At 46.1% G+C, this 21,851-nt stretch overlaps 1 protein-coding gene across 1 annotated transcript in view; it reads right to left on the reverse strand.

Annotated features, from left to right (window-relative positions):
• Window positions 1–21,851, reverse strand: part of galnt12 (UDP-N-acetyl-alpha-D-galactosamine:polypeptide N-acetylgalactosaminyltransferase 12) — a 99,570-nt gene that overhangs the window by 54,030 nt on the left and 23,689 nt on the right. The window contains exons 2-3 of the mRNA XM_038797584.1: window positions 5,674–5,843; window positions 3,048–3,237 (exon numbers count right to left, since the gene is read on the reverse strand). Of these exons, the coding sequence (XP_038653512.1) occupies window positions 3,048–3,237; window positions 5,674–5,843 (360 nt within the window). The remainder of the gene's footprint in view (window positions 1–3,047; window positions 3,238–5,673; window positions 5,844–21,851) is intronic.

The following is a 21,851-nucleotide window of genomic DNA, read 5'->3' on the forward strand; positions in this document are numbered from 1 at the left end:
CTTTTTGTTGTTGCTAATACTGGTTTCTTGTTGTTATTTTCTGTTTTGGAAAATCTCAATAAACATTATTTAAAAAAAAAAAAGAAAAGACCCACGCAACAAAGACACAATTCTGCCACCATCTTTCTTGCTAGGTACAGTACCAGTTCTGAAAGGCAATTAGGGACGAACAATACATGCTGGCCTAGCCAATGACACCCACATACCATGAATGAGTAATAAACAAAATGCTTGTCTGGACTCCCCTCCACTGCCCCACTGGGGATTCACTTTCCCCTAATTGTTCCAGTGCTGAGATCAAACTCTGACCTCAAAACTCTCAAAGATCACAGTGTGGCACTAAAGGAGGAGCTCTCTGATCCTTCCCCATTCATACACTGCTCTTAAATATACCGATCTCCATGATTGCGTAATTGATTATATGGAAAGATGTCTCATTTGAAACATGGAAGTCTGGCAATACCTGATTTAAGAAACATGAGAGAATGTAGGGAAAGATCCCACGAAGGGTTAACAGCAGCTGCAAAGAGCAGGATTATAAAATGCATGTTCCTTCTCCCAAACAGGATTTTTGTATGAAGCTAAAAACAATGGTTCACACCTTCATTGGAATTAACTATCTTAGTAAGCATCTGGCTGGGAAAGGATGAGGTTCAGTTAAATTTGGTGACAATTCTAGGTGTGAAATTCTGCTAACACCAGCTAAATTAAAGAAAATTGAAGACTATCAGTCGACGAGAAACATAATTTAAAGCCGAAATCAAAGTCAAAATTATGAGCTGGGGAGACAATTGGAAAATAAAACTATAGGAATGACAGGAACCAAAATTCACACCCCTATTGAAACCAAAGCATTTTTGAATATCCCAAAGGAACTTTGAACATCACAAAGGACAATGTAATCAGATCGGAGGGCTGAGGCCATGCCCAAAATGAATACTTAGCTGTGTTAGAAAAATTCAGATTAAAAAGGTGCCTTTTACAATCCAAGGGAAGTAAAAGTTACTTTACAATAAAGTCATAAAAACTTAATAACTGTTAGAAAAATATATAAACCCGAAGAAAGGGGACAGCCAGCAGAGCCAGCTCTCACAGCTCGGTACATGGGAAAAATAGGACATAGCAATCGAGCTCACCAGCGAATACATCTAAAGAAGACAAGATTTTTAAAAGAAGATTGATTGTCAAGTTGGGCCTGAAGGTCCCTTCAACCAACCAAAAGGATCCAGAAGCAAGATCTTTTTATTTTCTGTAAAGACAGTGATTGCATCTTTTAAAAGAAAAGAAAATATATAATAATAAAATAACTTAAAAGTTTTAACCTGAAACAGTGGTTATTAGCCTACTTTACTTACCTAGCAATGCAGGACCTAGGATATCAATGCTACTAAGGGGTAAGTAGGTAAATTTCTTCGGTGAAGATATGGGTTATACCGGGGATAACTTGAAAATATAGTTTGACCTGAGCAGCACCCACTGAAGCCTGCATCGGAGTCAGTGAGAATCCCTGTTCACCATTTAGAATATCAACCCTTTTTGGTATAGGGGGAATTCTAAGAATAGTGGTGAGTTTTTAAACTTTAATTGGCACCAGCAAAGATGCCACATTCTCTTCATCGACATACCTCATGGACAAAAGTCTACTGCAATCATAGCAAGTCCTTTGCCCCAATTACCCCTGTGCCTGCTGGCCCACTTTATAGAACATAGAACAGTACAGCACAGAACAGGCTCTTCGGCCCTCGATGTTGTGCAGAGCAATGATCACCCTACTCAAACCCACGTATCCACCCTATACCCGTAACCCAACAACCCCCCCCTTAACCTTACTTTTTAGAACACTACGGGCAATTTAGCATGGCCAATCCACCTAACCCGCACATCTTTGGACTGTGGAAGGAAACCGGAGCACCCGGAGGAAACCCACGCAGACACGGGGAGGACGTGCAGACTCCGCACAGACAATGACCCAGCCGGGAATCGAACCTGGGACCCTGGAGCTGTGAAGCATTTATGCTAACCACCATGCTACCGTGCTGCCCCATCAGCTGCAGTTAAGCAACATCTTGATTTTTAAATTCTCATCCTTGTTTTTTAAATCCCTCCATATCTTTGTTCTCTCTTCCAGGTTCACAACCCACCAAGATATCTAATTCTGGCCTCTTGTGCAGTTAATGTTAATTGCTCCACTATTTGTGAGTATGCCTTCATTTGCCTCAGTCAAAAGCTCTGGATTACCCTTTCTCCAACTCGCTTTTCTCCTTGAAGAAATTCTTTAAAAACCTACCTCTTTGACCAAGCTTTTGGTCAACTGATCTAATATCTCATGTAGCTTGGTTTCATATTTTACTTTATAGTGCTCTTGTGAAACACTTTGGGATATTTCATCATATTAAAGAGGTGCTCTCTAAAAGTTATTGTAGTTATGACCTTGCACCCTCGACTCCCTTCCAAAATTGCTTTGTTTCGATTGGCTAGTTTTCCTGATAAACGGATGGCTCGTCATTTTCAGGAAGGTTACCACTGCACAAGAAATGGCACCTCCACCAAAAATCACTGGGAAGCAGAACCACACTAAAAAGCTAGCATGCCTTTGGAGCTCTGAAATTAACTATCTGCCCACCCGCTTGTGTGTCTACCTACTCCATTGTATGAAAATCCAGTCCAGAGTTTGTGGTGGAAAAACAGACCAGAGGCCGTTGATAGAAGGTAGTCACAAATAAATCAAATTGGGAGTTTAGAGGCAACTTCACCCATTGAGTGGCAAGAATGTTGAACTCGCCTCCAGGGGGAGTAGTTGAACTGAAGTATGGATGCATTTAAGGAGAAGCTAGATAAGCATGAAGATGAAGCAAGTAGAGAGTTATGGTGAAAAAATTGGACGACGAGGATGGAAGGAGGCTCAAGTAGAACACAACAGCATGGACTGGTTGGGCAGAACAGTTCTCTTCGGTGTTGTAGATCCTACATAATTCTCTTTAATTGACATCAGACAGTGACGCGAACGCTAAAAGTGGGGATATACTAGAATTAAGAGTTCAATCTACCTTTCCAATAATGGTTCCAGCCAACCTATATGGCACTCACAATGACAGTCCAAGAAGGTCAAGACGTCACCTGTTGCAACAGATGCACCAAGCAATCGTGCACGAACTAAGCCTTCTCTCTTCCGTGCACGGATCAACCGCACTTTGCGAAGATCAGCTACATAGACTTCTAAAGGTTTCCTCAGGTGTTCTGTTAAAACAAAAAATAAATAAAGGCTAGATAGACGGGCTTCTACTTTGGCTCAACTTTTTGCAGAATTTGTAATAATGCACTTTGCTATACCACCCTCACTGTAGCAACACACACAAACAGTTCTTAACACTTTTTTTCACTTACTCCTTTCAGTTACAACTTTAAATCTCATTCAACCAGGCCTTCATGCATAGGAGGCAATGTTTATTTCACAAGATTCATACTTCTTGAACAAGCAGGAAAATTTCCATTTTACTTATGCATATTGAAAACAATTTATTCACAGGATACAAAAAATAAATTGACGGAAAAGATTTTCAAAGGACAATGAGATAGAAAGATATTACTTTAGAATGTCATTATTTACAAAAGAACACTTTGGAATTGTTCTGCGTGGCCTAGTTTCACAGTGAGAAGGGTGGATGCGAAACTTCTGTGGGAACTGTAAGAGGTGAGTTTTCAAAAGTTTTAAATGCAGCGAAATAGGTGAAGATGTTTAACAAGGTTAATTCAGAAAGCTTTGTTCAGACTACCAAAGGTGGAACAGAAGAATGGAACAGGAGACTGAGGATTAGATACACAAGACTGGAGAAGAGTACAGAAATAAGATGGATCAATGCCACGGAGGGACTTGAACCGATTCAATGCATGAAAAACCGGGAATCAACGGAGGAGAAAGGTGCAAATTAGGAGACCACTGCAATTTCATCCCAATGTAGAACTAGAAGAACAAAACACCAGCTTCCAAAATAAGTTACTTGCTCACATAACCAACTTATGTTCTCATATTTGACACAAGGACATAGCCGTTGAAGATTTGAAGCTTTATTTTGTCCCCTCCTCCTTACCAAATGACATTAGTGCTGTTAAAGTGACTTCAATGTTCAGGCTTTTCATATTAATACAATGAACCCTGAAACTTCCTTCATTAACAAGACAAGATTGGGTGTCTGATTTTGTTTTCCATTTCCCCCTTCAACTGCTAATATTAATTCACATTGAAGTGCCATTATAAATTTACGTTCCCGGACATGTAAAAAAGATTACACCATCTTGCACAGCTTTTAAGTTTTGAAGAGCCTTGCCCATTGAAACAGTTTCTTATAATTATTGGCACGATTTAGTCCACCTAGTATTTTTTACCAGCACAGAACGCTAAAAAATAATCATTTATCATCGTGTAAGTTATCTATTCTACAGCCCAACATGCATAAAAACAAAATTAATTATTCAGATAGCATCCTCTCTAAACCTCTCTCTCCTTTAATCAGTCACTCCTCAAAACCTCTCTTTTTGACCAAGTATGTATCACTAGGTGACCCAGTGACAAATTTAACTCTGTGAAGCTCCCTAGGATGTTTTATTACATCAAAAAGATATTGTTGCACAGAACAGAGAATATGACGCATTGTAAATTCACATATTTTGTACAAACTGGCGTTTGGCTTCTAAGTGAAGTTTCAGAACACTTTTACATCAGATCAGCAGTCACTGAACAACTTAATCACTGCTCACTGAACATACAACTTTAAATTAAACTTTAAAATAACAAGGATATAGAGGGGTGGAAGAGCAAAATTTGGTGCTTACTGTGCCTTGTCAAGCCAACATGAACACGGAATCATTTCTACAGCAGAAATACTAAACTATGGATGCTAAACAAACATTTTGTAAACAAAATTCCTGAGAGCTTTGCAGCACCATAGGGAAACTATTCATGGATCAGTTTCCTTAATAAGCACCTACTGAAGATAGAAGAAAAACAAAAATTCCACCACCACTGGATTACAACTCAGCTAAGGGAGAACTCACAACAAACAGCTTTTCAGGATTATTTGAAAGTATTTAGACGACATAACTATTTTAAAACCCACCAATTTAAAAGTAGGCTTTGTAATTGCTGCAAAAGCTTCATATAGCATTTGCTTATCCATTAAGGATTTGTGGATTCAGAGACTCCCGAATGTTGAGCCCCGTTAAATTTGCCCCCCATCAAAAGATCAGATCAGAACCTGAAGTGGCAAATGAGAACATAAATAGTTGCATGTTGATTAGAACACATTCATAGATAAGATGTTGACGAGTGAGGAAATCACTGCTGTAACTTTTATTTAAAAACATACTCAAGGACAAAAAACAATAATCCAAGCAATTATTAAAATAAGTATTACAACTGAACAAACAAAATGACTGCAGAAGCACATCACTTCTGAATATATCACTGGACAACTGCTTCTTGATCTTTGGATTACTTTGGAGACTAAACGATTTGGGGAGCAAATGCGAACTCAAAAATTCCATTCAGTCTTTCAGCTAAGGCTGAGCACATAACTCAAGAGTGACTTTATAAGTATAATTCAAATCTGTGCATATGAACATGCATTTGTTTAAAACAGGTATGGGAAATGATGCACTTGGCAAGTCTGTACCAACCTCGGTCACTGTAATCATCCACTATAATAAGCTCGTTCAATAGAATATTGGGTGAAGTATCAAGAACACTGTGCACTGTCCGCAGGAGTGTTGACCAGGCCTCATTATAAAATGCTATTACCACAGAGGTAGTTGGAAGGTTTCGATAATCATACTTCTTTTCTTTACACCTGAAGATTTTTTTAAAAATATATTAAAAACAACATATGCATTTGCAGTAGTATTATAACACATTGCGAATCTTTAGCATATTTGCTGTATTTATTTTAAACAATCTGAACATTCTGAAGGCAGACATTATCTCAGCAAAACCAAACTATATAGGTAGAGTACCTCAAACCTGACGGTTTCTTAGGTGAGGGTTCAGGAAAATTGGAACGAACAGGGGACACAAGCCTGGTTCGCGAAGCCACTCAGAACGGGAGTAGCTGTGTTTGAGATATTATACCTACATCACCATCTCCCTTTTCTAAGTGGAAGTGTGAAATACATTCAACATTCTTTTCAAATTTTCTGTCTCAAATAAATATTTTAAAATGTGTAATCATCAAAACAAATATTGTATTTTATTGATTTTAGAAAGGAATTCATAGTTTTTTAAAATAAATTTAGATTATCCAATTATTTTTTCCAATTAAGGGGCAATTTAGCGTGGCCCATCCACCTACTCTGCACATTTTTGGGTTGTGGGGGCGAAACCCACGCAGACACGGGGAGAATGTGTAAACTCCACATGGACAGTGACCCAGACCCGGGATCGAACCTGGGACCTCAGCGTCGTGAGGCGGTTGTGCTAACCACTAGGCCACCGTGCTGCCCAGGAATTCATAGTTGAGCAGAGTTATATTTTTCATACAGTCATTTTTACTTTATTTCCAACTCACTTACGTATAAACTGAATTCAGATCCCTAAACTGCCGTGATGGGGTTAGAACTCATTTTCTAGATTATTAGCCCAGGCATCTTAGTTATAAATCCAGTCACATAACCACTCGGCTATCATACACTAAACCACAGAAAATCTTTCCAGTGTGTAAATGAGCCAAACAGACCAAGGAGGTTTCAAGTTAAACTCTGCTCTGTATGAATTTAGCAGGCCGGATTTTGCACTCACTGCAACAAAAATATTTTATGGTGTGAACTGTATCTTTCCCAAAGGTTAATTTAGTTGTGGCACTAGCTACAGGGGCTCGCCAGCATTCAAAAACTGTGATGGTATCAAACAGCTATGATATCGCAAACAGGCTAAGGAGCCAATCACATTGAAGAATTCTCACTAACAGCAAAACTAGAAGCAACAATATGTTTTATCACTGGCATTCTATAATTTTACAAAAAGTGAAATAAAAATTGGAAAACACACATGGGATTAAGGAAAAAATTGAAATATCAAATCTTTAAAAATAATTAATTATTTTTTTAAAAATCTATGGGTTTTCATTATAATGGGATGGACAAATTGGTTATTCCATGGATATAAAACTAGTTTCTTGGGGCTGGAAATGTTAGTCAGCAGTGATTATGACTTACTACATTGTTACCAAAGTGTAGCTAATCCAGAAATTTTGACAGCAAGTCAATGTAAAAAGTGGAAGTTCATATTCAGTGGTCTCTCATTGATTTCCATCTTGGGAGGAGCAGGGAATCACTAACGATAACTTCTGATTTTCCACATTTAACTGGGAAATGTGAGAAGTTGCTGTTGGTTTCACAGAGTTTACAGTTTTGCCATTAACACAAATGCAAAATACAGGTCATTATCTCAACCAGTTATTTATCCTAATAAAAAGATATCCAAGCAATGAGAAAATAAGTTGAAAAAAAAATTCCCGAATGATAAAATTTGTCCTTGGAGATTGAAGCTTTTAAACTTCAGGATGTCAATCTATACTATTTGACTTTGAATGGTTGGATACCACAAATTACATTTTCACGGTCCTAACAGCACAATAATCTCTCAAGTACAGCCTCTCCCTCTGGGGGAGTTACTTGGGTTGTGGAGACGGGTGAACATAAGAGCATACAGTGCAGAACGAGGCCACTCGGCCCCTCGAGTCCGCACCGACCCACTTAAATTGTCAGATTTCTGGTAATTTCTAGCCTTATTTGAAAATTCACATTCTGGACTTTCCTCCTCGGATTCTACAAACTGTTTTAATTGAAATAACACCAAGAGAATTCCCATAAAATTGCCCTGACCTGCAAATAGTATCTGAACCCAGCCCAAACAATGTTATGACCTACACTCACCTCAGTCTCGTGCCACTCAATGTTCCTCTCCCCACAACTCACAAAGCTCAGAAATCCTCTTCATACTTCTAGACAGGAATGTTGCACCCCAATCCCCCCCACTATAACTACAAATGAAATCCACACATTCACAGAATGGTTCAATATAACAAGGGTTCTTTCATGGGAGGGCCATTTATTGGCTTTAAAAAGCAGAAATTGCTTTCAATCCATTGCAGTTTCAAATGACCCCTGTATATGTCGTAATGCCTCTTTTCTCAGTGCCACCATTTTCCAAGCCAATGCTCCAATCTACCAAGAGAACTCTCCTAGTTTTCTCAAACAAAGAAAACTGCTTCTTCAATGAGGCAAAACCCATCCATAATCATCTCAGTGGTTCCACAACCAAAGCTCTACAACTGTCAGGCACATCAATCCCCCACCACACACCCAGACTCCAAGACTACCTCTCACTATTCAAAGGAACAGTTGCCTGCAAACTTCCACATCTCAAAATTTCTCTTTGACTCCACCATTCTTCCAAAAAAAACTCTTTTCAATCTACAATAAAGCTTCTATGATTCAGCAACCGCTTTGTGGCTGGTGCAGGTCAGGGTATGTAGGATGAATAGCAGGAGAGGGCAAAATATTTCACCCGGCCGGCTCCTGATGGCAAGTTCCAGATCTTGCCCAAAAATGGCAAGAATATAATTAATCCTAATTTGCATGCATTTCAATCTCATTAATGAGAATGAAGCCGAATGTAGCGACCTCCCAGGAATTATCCAATTCCCCAGCAAAGTTACGCTGGCGTCGTTTTGTACTTCCTTTCAAAAATGTGACGCTGGTGCAATGGCTACTGAGGGAAGTGAGATGGTGAATAGCCATTTCTATTTCCTGGCATGCAGCTCAGGGGCACAGCTCGCGTCTATGAGACCTTCAAGCTATCTTGAAATATTGTGGAGACCCGTAACAGAGGCATCCACAGCTGCAGCCTATCTGTTCCATCACTCTTCCAAGTCAGAACCCTGTTGAAGCTTCGCTCCTGAAAGTAAATTTCACCCCATTTGACTGCTCTTGCAGCCACAGCATTTATTGAAGGTTCACAGCTGAAGGCTATTTTAAATTTTTTAATTCATTTTTTACAGGATGTGGGCTTTATTGGCTTGACCAGCATTTATTGCCCATCCCCAATTGCCCATGAGAAGATGGTGGTAAGCTGCCTTCTTGCTGCTGGCAATGTGGTGTAGGTACACCCACTATGCTATTCGGGAAGGAGTTCCAGGATTTTGATCCAACAGTGAAGGAGCGGTGATATATTTTCAAGTCAGTGTGGTGAGTGACTTGGAGGGGAACTTCCAGGTGGTGGGGTTCCTATGTATCTGCTGCCCTGGTCCTTCCAGATGGTAGTTGTTGTGTGCTGCCTGCGGAGCCTTGGTGAGTTCCTGCAATGCATCTTGTAGATGGTATACACTGTGGCTACTGTGCATCCATGGTGGAGGGAGTGAATGTTTGTGGAAAGGGTGCCAATCAAGTGGGCTGCTTTGTCCTGGATGGCGTCGAGCTTTGAATGTTGTTTCAGCTGCACTTATCTGGGCAAGTGAGGAGTATCCCTTCACACTCCTGAATTGTGCTTTGTAGCTGGTGGACAGGCATTGGAGAGTCAGGAGTTGAATTGCTCACCACAGGATTCCTAGCCTATGTCCTGCTCTGGCAGCCACAGCATTTATATGGCTAGTCCAGTTCAGTTTGTGATCAATGGTAATTGAATGTCAAGGGGGCGATGGTTTGATACTCTCTTATTGAAGATGGTCATTGCCTGTCATTTGTGTGGAGCGAAAGTTACTTGCAACTTGTCAACCTAAGCCTGGAAATTGTACAGGTCTTGCTGTATTTGGACATGGATTGCTTCAGTGTCTAAGGAGTCGCGAATGGTAGTGAACATGGGCTGGATTCTCCCCTACCCGGCGTGACGGAGGGTCCCGGCGTAGGGGAGTGGCGCCAACCACTCAGGGGTCAGGCCTCCCCAAAGGTGGGGAATTCTCCCCACCTTTGGGGGCCAGCCCCGCGCCGGAGCGGTTGGCACCAGAAGACTGGCGCAAAAAACCAGCGCCCCCGGCATCGGGGCTGGCTGAAAGGCTTTCGCTGGTCCGCGCATGTGCCGGCGGTGACGTCACCACCGGCGCATGCGCGATGTGGGTTTCTCTTCCACTTTCGCCATGACGGAGGCCGTGGCGGCCGCGGAAGAGAAATAGTGCCCCCAGGGCACTGGCCCGGAGTCTGAGCGGGGGGCCCCGATCGCGGGCCTGGCCACCGTGGGGCACCCCCCGGGGTCCAATCGCCCCTCGCCCCCCCCCCCCCCCCCAAGGACCCCGGGGGCCCGCTCGCGCCGCTGATCCCACCGTTCCAGAGGTGGTTCAAACCTCGGCGGCAGGAGAGGCCTGCCAGCGGCGGGACTTCGGCCCATTCGGGCCGGAGAATCACCGCAGGGGCCTCGCTGGTCGGAGTGGCGAGATTCCCGCCACCGCCACTTCCCAGGTGGCGGAGAATCTCTGCCACGGCGGGGGCCGGATTTTCGGCGGCCCCAGGCGATTCTCCGACCCTGCTGGGGGTCAGAGAATTTCGCCCCATGTGTGCAATCATTAGCGAACATTCCCACATCTGACCTTATGATGGAAGGCAGGTCATTGATGAAGCAGCTGAAGATGGTTGGGCCTAGGACATTCCCCTGAGGAACTCCTGCAGTGATGTCCCGGACTGAGATGACTGACCTCCATTCACCACAATCATCTTCCTTTGTGCTAGTTTTGACTCCAACCAGTGGAACATTTTCACCCCCGATTCCAATTGACTCCAGTTTAGTTAGGGCTCCTTGGTGTAATACACGATCAAATGCTGCCTTAATGTCAAGGGCAGTCATTCTCACCTCATTTCTGGAGCTCAACTCTTTTGTCCATGTTTGAACCAATGCTGTAATGAGGAGCCGAGTGACCCTGGCGGAACCCAAACTGAGCATCAGTGGGCAGGTTATTGTTGCCTAAGTGTCACTTGATAGCACTGTTGATGCCGGATGATTGAGAGTAGGCGGCAATTGGCAGAGTTGAATTTGTCCTGCTTTTTGTGTACAGGACATAACTGGGCAATTTTCCACATTGCCTGTTAGGTGCCAGTGTTGTAGCTGTACTGGAACAGCTTGGCTAGGGGCGCAGCAAGTTCTGGAGCACAAGTCTTCAGTATTATTGCATGAATATTGTCCGGGTAGCACGAGGGAAGTACGGTAGCGCAAGGGCAGCACGATAGCACAGTGGTGAGCACAGTTGTTTCACAGCCCCAGGGTCTCAGGTTCGATTCCCGCTTGGGTCACTGTCTGCGGAGTCTGCACATTCTCCCCGTGTCAGAGTGGGTTTCCTCCGGGTGCTCCGGTTTCGTTCCACAGTCCAAAGATGTGCAGGTTAGATGGATTGGCCATGATAAATTGCCCTTAATGTCCAAAAAGGTGAGGTGGGGTTATGGTCTTACAGGGATAGGGTGGAGGCGTGGGCTTAAGTAGGGTGCTCTTTCAAAGAGCTGGTGCAGACTGGATGGGCCGAATGGCCTCCTTCTGCACTGTAAATTCTATGATTCTAAGATCCACTGTCTTCAGTCATTTCTTGATATCACGTGGAGTGAATCAAACTGGCTGAAGACAGGCATCTGTGGTGCTGTGGACTCTGGAGGAGACTAAAATAGATTATCCACTCAACACTTTTGGCTGAAGATGGTTGTAAATGCTTCAGCCTCGCCGCACTGTAAATTCTATGATTCTTTGCGCTGGGCTCCTCCCTCACTGGGGATGGGGATATTTGCGGAAATTGCCCACCACCATTCAAACTGGATGTGGCAGGACTGCAGGGCTTAGATCTTATCCATTGATCATGGGTTCGCTTCTCACTTGCTGCTTATGCTATTTGGCATGAAAATAGTCCTGTGTTGTAGCTTTGCTAGGTTGATACCAGTATGCCTAGTATTGTTCCTAGCATGCCCTCTTGCACTCTTCGCTGAACCAGGGTTGATCCCTGGCTTGGTGGTAATAGTAGGGTGGGATAATGCCAGGCCATGAGGTTACAGATTTTGACAGAGTACAATTCTACTACTGCTGCCTAGTCTTGAGTTGCTATATCTATTCAGAATCAATCACACTTAGCAAGATGGCAGAGCGACACAACACAATGGTGTGTAACCTCAATGCGAGGTCAGGACTTTGTCTCCACAAGATCAGTGCAATGGCCACTCCGATTGAACAGCGTGCCTGTATTTTGGGAGCATTGGCAGCTGTCAACAATCAACTAGTAAAGAGCAGATCTTCACCACTAAAAATCCTCTTTCTGTCAAAGGTCAAGCATAGGGCAGCTAAGCATGGCCTCCCTAACATTCCTAGCTGTAATCTAGGGTCTGAGAGCTTCTGATAAGGCCGGGAAAGAGAGAGTGTGGAGAGAAGGTTTGTCAGCATAACTGTCTCGCGGGATGGCACTCAGAGAAGGCAGGACAGTCATGGTAAGGGTGTGGGAGACTTGGGGGGGGGGGGGGGGTTAAAGGGTCCCAAGATGGAAGACCTAATGGATTGGTGATCTCTCTCCTTCTCCAATTCATCCAGATAAACCTATCTCTGCTGGTGTGCATCCTGCAGAGGATAACCTCTGTGCTTGTGGCATTTGAGGCAGCCAGACACCGTCGCAGGCAGCACCGACAACAGCAGCGAACCCCATGTGCAGGGGACTGCCGCACATCCAGAAAACCTGGCCACCCATCAGGCTGAGGAGCAAGCCAGAAAGGGAGGCCAGCGACGGCCCAAGGTGTACAAGCGTCGTTGGTCATTCCTCAGCTGACAGACACCATATGCCACAGATGACTCAAATCACAGCAGAGAGACAATGTGGCACCTGTGACATGTCCTCATGGACATGGCACCCTGTGGAGGAGGAGGACACCCACTCTGAGGCCATGAAGGTCACTGTAGCCCTCAACACCTATGTCACTGGGTCATTCCAAGGTTCGAGCAGGGAACATATGTGGCATATCCCAATCTTCCGCCCACAGATGCACCCAGGAGGTGATGGATGCTCTATATGCCCAGGAATCAGACTATATCAATATCGACCAGGACCAGGCCCACTAAGATGCACAGACAGCAGGATTTGCTGCCATCACCAGGATACCCAAGGTCCACGAGGATATCAATAGCACACATGTCGCACTGCGAGCACCGGAGCATCAGGGAGAGCCCTATATTAACATGAGGCGGTTTCACTTCCCGATTGCTCAGATCATGGGCAACCACCGCCTCGGAATCATACACGTGTGCATCCGCTACCCAGGGAACATGCATGACAGCTACATTCTGGGACACTCAAATTCCTGGTGTCTTAGAGGACCACCCAGGATGAGATTGCCTTGTTGTGGACAAGGGATACCTACTGAGAACATGGCTGAGTCGCCAGTGTAGAGGCTTCTGACCAAGACAATGAGGCCCACATTGGGGCTGGTTTAGCACACTGGGCTAAATCGCTGGTTTTGAAAGCAGACCAAGGCAGGCCGGCAGCACGGTTCAATTCCCGTACCAGCCTCCCCGAACAGGCGCCAGAATGTGGCGACTAAGGGCTTTTCACAGTAACTTCATTGAAGCCTACTTGTGACAATAAGAGATTTTCATTTTCATTTAATTTCATTTCACCTTGCCACCCGTGCTGTCGTTGGGCTGCTGTAAACACAGTTCTGAAGCTTTGACCGCTCTGGCGGTGTGCTGCAGTATACTCCCCAGACAGTCTCCCGCTTTGTGGTGGTCTGCTGTGCCTTCTACAATCTGGCACAGCAACAGGATGACATGCTGGGAAGAGAAGAAAGGAGGAGGCAGTAGAGGGACATGTGGACCCGCCTGAGGAGGAGGCAGACCAGGATCGGCTTCAGGGCGAGGGCGAGGCCGAGGAGGAGCCGGAGGATGGAGGACGGGCTGCGGAGAGGATCCGACATACAAGGACAACCAAGGAGACTCTTATCACCTCCAGATTCTCCTAGGACGAGGCTGTGTCCGTTAGCTCAACAACACCCACTCCTCATCTCTTTCCCCTCCCATCACCCAATGTCTTTTCCCTCTCCAACCCACATTTCCTCCCCCCTCAAATTTCACTCCCGCCCCCTTAACCCTCCCCAATCTCTCCCAACCCACATTTCCATCCCCTCCTCCCTTAACACCATTCCTCTCCCACCACCCTCTCCCTTCCCAACCTACCACTCTCTTCCTCGCTCCACTTCAAGGGTCTGTGTGACATTACTTCAAAGTAATAGACCAGTGTCAGCAACATCAGCAAGGTCACTAGACAAGTCTGGAGAGTGATGATAACTCACTGAGGAAAGCTCTGGTGCCCCTCACTTTCTGCTAAAGTCTGACTCCTGTCTTTCTGCTTACAGCACTCACACCATCCTCTGAACAGGATCTGCATTGGGGCTTTTGATCTTGCACCACTGTGCTCGGGGGGCGGGGGGGAGCAGAGGGGCAACGGGGGTTGGGTGCGGGCATGCCCGCTGTCAGAATTAACGTGACAGAGGCTTCGCATGAATCAGGTGTGAAATGTTTTGGTAGTGAACGTTGGACATTTCCATTTTTGCTAGTTATAGATAGAGATCCCACCAGTGCCCACTCAGTGCTCCTCACTCTTGTTGATCTTTCGTGGTCTAGTGCTACATCGCGGTGTGTCCCTAGGATGCTCATCAGAGGTGAAGGCAGCCCGCTGCTTTCCAGGAGACTTTGATGCCCTTGGTGGACATTTTCTGGAGGGCCTGGAGTCAGGGGAGCCCCGGCCGACTTCCAGTGCCACTGGCATCTCCATGCCACCCTGTTCTGCCCGCTGTCATCGTCAGGTGGGGGAATTCAGAAGAACTGGAGGATGCCATAGTCTCCTTGGAGGCAGGCCCCGGGTTGGCCTTCAGCGCTTCCTCCATACTGACGGTGTCCACAGGGGTCTGGGGGACTCCATGGGATGGAGGGGCAGCTACAACGAGCTCCAGTGGTCTCAAGTCATCTGCCATTGCCAGTCCCAGAGACACCCCTTTGTCTACACCACAGTGTTGACACCCTTGGCGATGATCCTCAGTCACTGGGCCATGCACTACAGTGCCTCAGCAATGTCCACCTGCAACTGAGACACGTCCCTCAGTGGTTGGACATAATGTTGAGGCCCTCAGCCATAGGTTCACAAGAGAAAGGAGCAGAATGAGACCATTTGGTCCACTGAGTCGGCTCAGCCACTCGATCATGGCTGATCTCATCTTGGCCTCAACTCCACTGTTCTACCTGTTCTCTATGACCCTTCAACCCACTACCAATTAAAAATCTGTCTAATTTCTCTTTAAATTTACTCACTGTCCCAGCATCCATTGCACTCGGGCATAGTTAATTCCACAGATTCACGACCCTTCAAAACATTGGTGGAAGTACTTTCTCCTCAACTCAGTTTTAAATTTGACACCTCTTATGACCTCTTGTTCTAGAATGCCGTTATAATGGTCGGCATGGACTGAGGCATGCTTTGGACACAAACACTCAAGAGGCCGATGCGATTTCCAGAGCCCATTCCTCAGAGGGAGTGAGGACTCTAATCTCTGGGATTTCTTTCTTTCTTTCTCCCCCCCCCCCCCCCTCATCCGGTATCTTGGCCTTTTCCTGTTTATTATGGGCTATCTTCACCTGCGGGGACAAGGAGAGGGCATTGTGAGCCGCATGCTTATTGGGTCAGGGGGATCCACAGCAGCTGGTAAGTGTGGGCACCTGGACATAAAAGGGCTGTGCTGTGGAAATTTGAGGAGTGGCAGGTAGAACTGATTCCAGGAGAGAGGTGGTAACTTAGCTTTGCAACTCGTTGGGATATTGCTGGTTTTCTTCCTACATTGGACAACAGTTCACCTAGCCATGCTGCCCCACTGACTTTGAAAAGAATGCTAATATTCCATGGTAATTTAGAGAAAACAAATTTGCACTTATTGACAGACTACAGATTAGTAATCTTGATAAAATGTTATATAATAGACTTCTGGTGGCAGCTCTGAAGGAGTAAGTAGCACATTCGGTCACTCCCGCTTGGGTCGGACTTTTGGAACTTTACCCCGATTTTCTACCGGACTTGAACTGTACGACTGAAGACAGAGGCAATTGTGTACTGAATTCCGACATCGGTGCATGGAGAGAAGGACTAGAAGTTCTCGGAAAGGCAGAAACAGAAATACAGAGAAGGCTTGGGCTGAAGCTGAGTGGGAGACAGCATGGCGGAGGACTGGATCTCTGGTTTGTCGACCCAGTGGTCAACGGAGCAGCTGATGCAGCGTTCATGCTTTTATTTTTATTTTGGTTTCTCTGTTCTTTTTTAAACAAAAAGTTTCTTGTTTTTCATTTTGTGGAAGCTGTTTGTAATGTCTTCTGTAATGATTTCGGACCAGTGGCAGAGCTGAGTGAGCTAAGGTTTTCATTTGCACTGTTGGGGGATGGAGGTGTGCTTGTTTAGATTTTGGTGTTTTTCTGTCGGGCAATTGTGTGGCGATTGTTTGATGTTGATGTATGTTTGTATGGGGGGGGCGGGGGGGGGGGGAGAAACAATAGGTGGGAGACTATCCAAGCTAGCTGAGCGGGCTAGCTCACGGGAGCGCAGTGGGGTGTGCATATGTTCGGTTTATCAGAGGGGTTGGGTTACAGAGTGTTGTTACTTGGGGGGGGGGGGGGGGGGGGGGGGGGGAATGTTCTGCTGTCAAGGGAGGGACTTGGGCCAAGGGACAGAGAGGAGGTTGGGGCGGAGGCTGCCTGGAGCTGGAAGGCGCAGAGCATGGGCTAGAGGCGGGCCCAAAAAAGGGGGTGGCTGATCGGCGAAGGGGGGGGGGGGGGGGGGGGGGAGAAACGACAATGAGCCCCCCAACTAGGCTGATCACCTGGAATGTTCGAGGTTTAAATGGGCCGGTCAAGAGGGCACGTGTGTTCATGCATCTTCAGGGAGTGAAGGCGGACGTGGTAATGTTGCAGGAGACACACCTTAGAGTAACTGACCAGATTAGATTGAGGAAAGGCTGGGTCAGTCAGGTCTTTCACTCGGGACTGGATTCAAAGACTAGAGGGGTCGCGATACTGATCAATAAGCGGGTGGTGTTTGAGGAGGGTAGAATAATTTTGAATGTGGGAGGTCGGTACATTACGGTCAGTGGGAAACTGGAGGGGGTGCAGGTGGTATTAGTAAATGTGTATGTGCTAAATTGGGATGATGTGGAGTTTATAAAGGAGGATTCTGGGGAAGATACCGGACCTGGACTCACAAAGGTTGGTCATGGGAGAGGACTTTAACACAGTTATTGACCATGTCTTGGACCGGTCAAGCTCGAAAAAGGCAGGGTGCCAGCAATGGCAAAGGAACTAGGGGGGGGGGGGGGAGGGGGAAGAGAGAAGGAGTTCTCCTCCTACTCACATGTGCATAAAGTGTACTCCCGGATCGATTTCTTCATTCTGAGCAGGGCCTTACTGGCTGGGGTGCTGGACAGTGGGTACTCGGTGATCACAATCTCAGACCATGCTCCGCACTGGGTTGACCTGCAGGTTAGTAAAGACAGTAACCAGCGCCCGCACTGGAGGTTAGATGTGGGACTTTTGGCTGAAAAGGGGTGTGCTAGCAGCTGAGGAAATGTATTCAGAACTACTACAGGTCAAAGACACGGGGGAAATTTCGGCAGCGGTGGTCTGGGATGCACTGAAGGCGGTGGTCAGGGGGGAGCTGATCTCGATACGGGCCCATAGGGAGAAGGTGCTTAGGGCAGAGACGGACCGACTGGTTAAGGAGATACTACAGATCGATAGGAGGTATGCAGAGACCCCAGAAGCAGGGCTTTTAAGGGAATGACAGAGGCTACAGGCGGAATTCGACTTGTTAACCACAGGGAGGGTGTTGGAGCAGCTGAGAAAGGCGAGGGAGGTGATCAATGAGTATGGAGAGAAGGCCAGCAGAATGCTTGCACAGCAGCTTAGAAAGAGGGAGGCAGGCAGGAAGATACGGAAAGTAAATGACGGAGATGTGAACCTGGTTGGAGATTCAGCAGGGTTGAATAAGGCATTTAGGGATTTCTACAGTAGGCTGTATAGGTCGGAACCCCCTTTTGGGCCGCAGGGGATGAGGCACTTCTTGGGGGGGGGCTGAATTTCCCAAAGGTGGACAGGGAGCTGGGAGAAGGGCTGGGGACCCCGATAGGTTGGAAAAGATAGTGGAGGGTCTGAAGGCCATGCAGGCGGGTAAAGCCCCGGGTCGAACAGGTGGGTACCCAGTGGAGTTTTATAAAAAGTTCTCTGGGATATTGGGGCCGGTGTTGATGAGGACATTCAATGAGGCAAGGGAAAGCCGGGTGCTGCCCCTTACGATGTCACAGGCCACAATTTCGCTGATTCTGAAGCGGGACAAGAATCCGGAGCTGTGTGGGTCTTACAGGCCAATGTAATTTGCTGAATTTGGACGCCAAACTGCTGACCAAAATTTTGTCCTCCAGGATTGAGGATTGTGTTCCGGACGTTGTTGGGGAGGACCAGACGGGGTTTGTTAAGGGTAGGCAGTTGATGGCCAAAGTAAGACGGCTGTTAAATGTGATCATGATGCCCCCAGAAGGTAGGGAGTTGGAGGTACTGATCACAATAGATGCAGAAAAGGCTTTTGATTGGGTAGAATGGGATTATCTGTGGGAGTGGGACGGTTCGGATTTGGGCAGGGCTTTATTGACTGGGTCAGGTTACTGTATCAGGCTCCTGTGGCAAGTGTACGGACGAATAGGACAACATCAGACTATTTTAGACTGGGGACCAGGGGACAAGACAGGGATGCCCCTTCTCCCCACTGTTGTTCGCGCTGGCGATAGAGCCGTTGGCAATTGCACTGAGAGCCTCAAGGGGCTGGTCAGGGGGTGAGGGGGGGTGGAGCACAGAGCTTTGCTCGATGCAGACGACCTGCTTCTGTACGTATCGGGCCCATTAGAGGGGATGGAAGAAATCATGAGGATTCTGGGGGAATTTGACCGGTTTTCAGGGTATAAACTAAATATGTGGAAAAGTGAGATGTTTGCGATCCAGGTGAGGGGACAGGAGAGGCGATTGAGGGAGCTGCTGTTTAGATTAGTAGGGGGAAGCTTTAGGTATCTAGGCATTCAAGTGGCGTGGGAATGGGACCTGCTGCATAAATTAAATCTGGCCCGGCTAGTAGACCAAATGAAGGACGATTTTCGGAGATGGGACGCGCTCCCGTTGTCATTAGCTGGGAGGTTGCAGACAGTGAAGATGACGGTCCTCCCGAGATTCCTGTTCATGTTTCAATGTCTCCCCATCTTTATTCCGTGGTCCGTTTTTAAAACAGGGCAACAAAGTGATTTCTGGCTTTGTTTATGCGGACAAGGCCCCGCGGATAAGGAAGGTAATGCTTGAGTGGAATTGGGGAGAGGGCAGGCTGGTGCTGCCAAACTTTAGTAACTATTACTGGGCGGCGAATACAGCCATGATCAGGAAGTGGGTGGTGGGGGAGTGGTCACCATGGGAGCGTATGGAGGCAGCTTCATGCGAGGGCACCTGTTTGGGGGCATTGGTAACTGCACCTCTGCCGTTCCTGCCAGCACGGTACTCCACCAGCCCCATGGTGGTGGCGGCTCTGAGATTCTGGGGGCAATGGAGGAGACATGTGGGAGCAGAGGGAGCATCGGCCTGGTCCCAATCTGTAATAATCACCGGTTTGCCCCAGAAAGTATCGATGGGGGGGTTCCGGATATAGTGGAGAGCAGGAATTGAGAGGATGGGGGATATGTTTATAGAGAGGAGCGTTCCGAGTAGGAGGGTGCTGGAGGAGAAGTTTGGGTTGGCGAGAGGAAATGAATTCGGGTATCTGCAGGTGCAGGACTTCCTACCTAAACAGGTGTCAACCTTCCCACTCCTACTGCTGAGGGGCATTCAGGACAGGGTAGTTTCCAGAGGGTGGTAGGAGAAGGGAGCGTCTCGGACATTTACAAGGAACTGATGGGGTCAGAGGAGACGCAGACCGAGGAGCTGGAACGCAAGTGGGAGGAGGAGCTGGGAGGAGAGATAGAGGATGGTCTATGGGCGGACGCGTTGAAAATAGTCAACGCGTCCGCAACATGTGCCAGGCTCAGCCTGATACAATTTAAGGTCATTCACCGGGCTCACATGACAGTGGCCCTATGAGCAGATTCTTCGGGGTGGAGGACAGTTGCGCAAAATGTGCCGGAGGACCAGCGAACCATGTCCACATGTTCTGGGCATGTCCGAAGCGTGGGGGTTTTGGCAAGGGTTTGTAGATGTCATGTCCACGGTGTTAAAAACAAGGGTGGCGCTGGGTCCAGAGGTGGCGATTTTCTGGGTGTAGGAAGACACGGGAATCCAGGAGAAGGTAAAGGCAGGCAGACGTCTGGCCTTGCTTCCCTGGTAGCCCGGAGACGGATACTATTAGCTTGGAGGGACTTAAAGTCCCCGAAGTTGGAGACCTTGCTATCGGACATGGCTAGCTTTCTCTGTTTGGAGAAAATCCTTGAGGGGGTCACTGTTAAGGTTCGCCCGGAGGTGGCAACCGTTCGTCGACTTCTTCACGCAAAATTAATCGTCAGCAGAAGGGGAGGGTAGTTTAGCTTAGCGTAGGGGGTTAATAAAGGTGGGACCTGTAAGGGAGGGAGACGGCTTTTGCACTATGTTTATAGTTTCATGTACATTGTTTATTATGTTGTGATAATACCAAAAAATACTTCAATAAAATATGTTTATTTAAAAAAAAGTTATATAATACACATCCTCTACAAGTGATCAATGCTAAAGGAGATTCGGGACTAAAAAAACTGGAGTAAGATTGCATTGTAAATGCTGCACAAAACTAATCCAACAGCACAGTGCTAGCATATTCAGCTTCTAATTAAAATAACATGGGTCACACTTTCAGCTTTGGCAAATTAACAATCCAATTGTGAAATACATACTCAAGTCATTTTTTGGCAAGGTTTCTGGATTACCTGAACTTGGCAGAAGGCTATTTGCCCATGAAAAAATCTGAATAGCATCCAGCTTTCTCTCTATCCTGCAAAGGAAAATCAGGCTCTATCACTAAGAAGCCTGCAAGATCAAATGTGATTTATTGGTCTTTTCTACTCAAGGGAGGTGGTGGGAGAGGCAGAGATTAAAATTTGACTGCTTTTTTCCAGAATCAGCTTTTTGTTTTTCCACTGAAGAATAGCTTGTTTTATAATCAGAATTAAATTACTAATCTTCCATTACAGGCTGAAAATGTTGCAGCATTTAATTCAAATTGTGGGAATATACATTGCTATGTCACGGAACAAAATCAAATAATTTTGACCTGCTAGGATCATAATGGACTCCTACAGCATGAAAAGCCACCAGTCCAGCATGACTGTGCCAACTCTTCAAAACAGCTTTGTTTCAGTTCTTTTAAGTGCACGCTTGCATATTATTTGCATGAACAAGAACAATACCGACCAAGGTGGTTAGGGAGGATGAAGAAACTATTTCTGCTGATTGGGAAGTCTTGAGCTAGGGGGCACAGTCCCAACATTAAAGTCAAACATGTCAAGAGTGAAATCAGGAAACACCTCTCCGCACAAGGTAGAAGACATTTGGCACTCTTGCCCACAATGACAAATGATGATAAATCCACTGATTATTCTATTTCTGAAATTGATAGATTTTGCAAGTCAAAGGTATTAAGCAGCGTAGGCAAGGACAGATACATGGAAATTATAGGCCGATTAGCCTAACTTCGGTCATTGGTAAGATTTTAGAGTCCGTTATTAAAGATGACATCGCGGTGTACTTGGAAGTTCATGATAAAATAGGACGGAGTCAATATGGTTTTGTCAAAGGGAGCTCATGTCTGACAAATCTGTTAGAGTTCTTT

This window comes from Scyliorhinus canicula, chromosome 5 (genome assembly GCF_902713615.1).
Source record: "Scyliorhinus canicula chromosome 5, sScyCan1.1, whole genome shotgun sequence".
NCBI classification, from domain to species: Eukaryota; Metazoa; Chordata; class Chondrichthyes; order Carcharhiniformes; family Scyliorhinidae; genus Scyliorhinus; species Scyliorhinus canicula.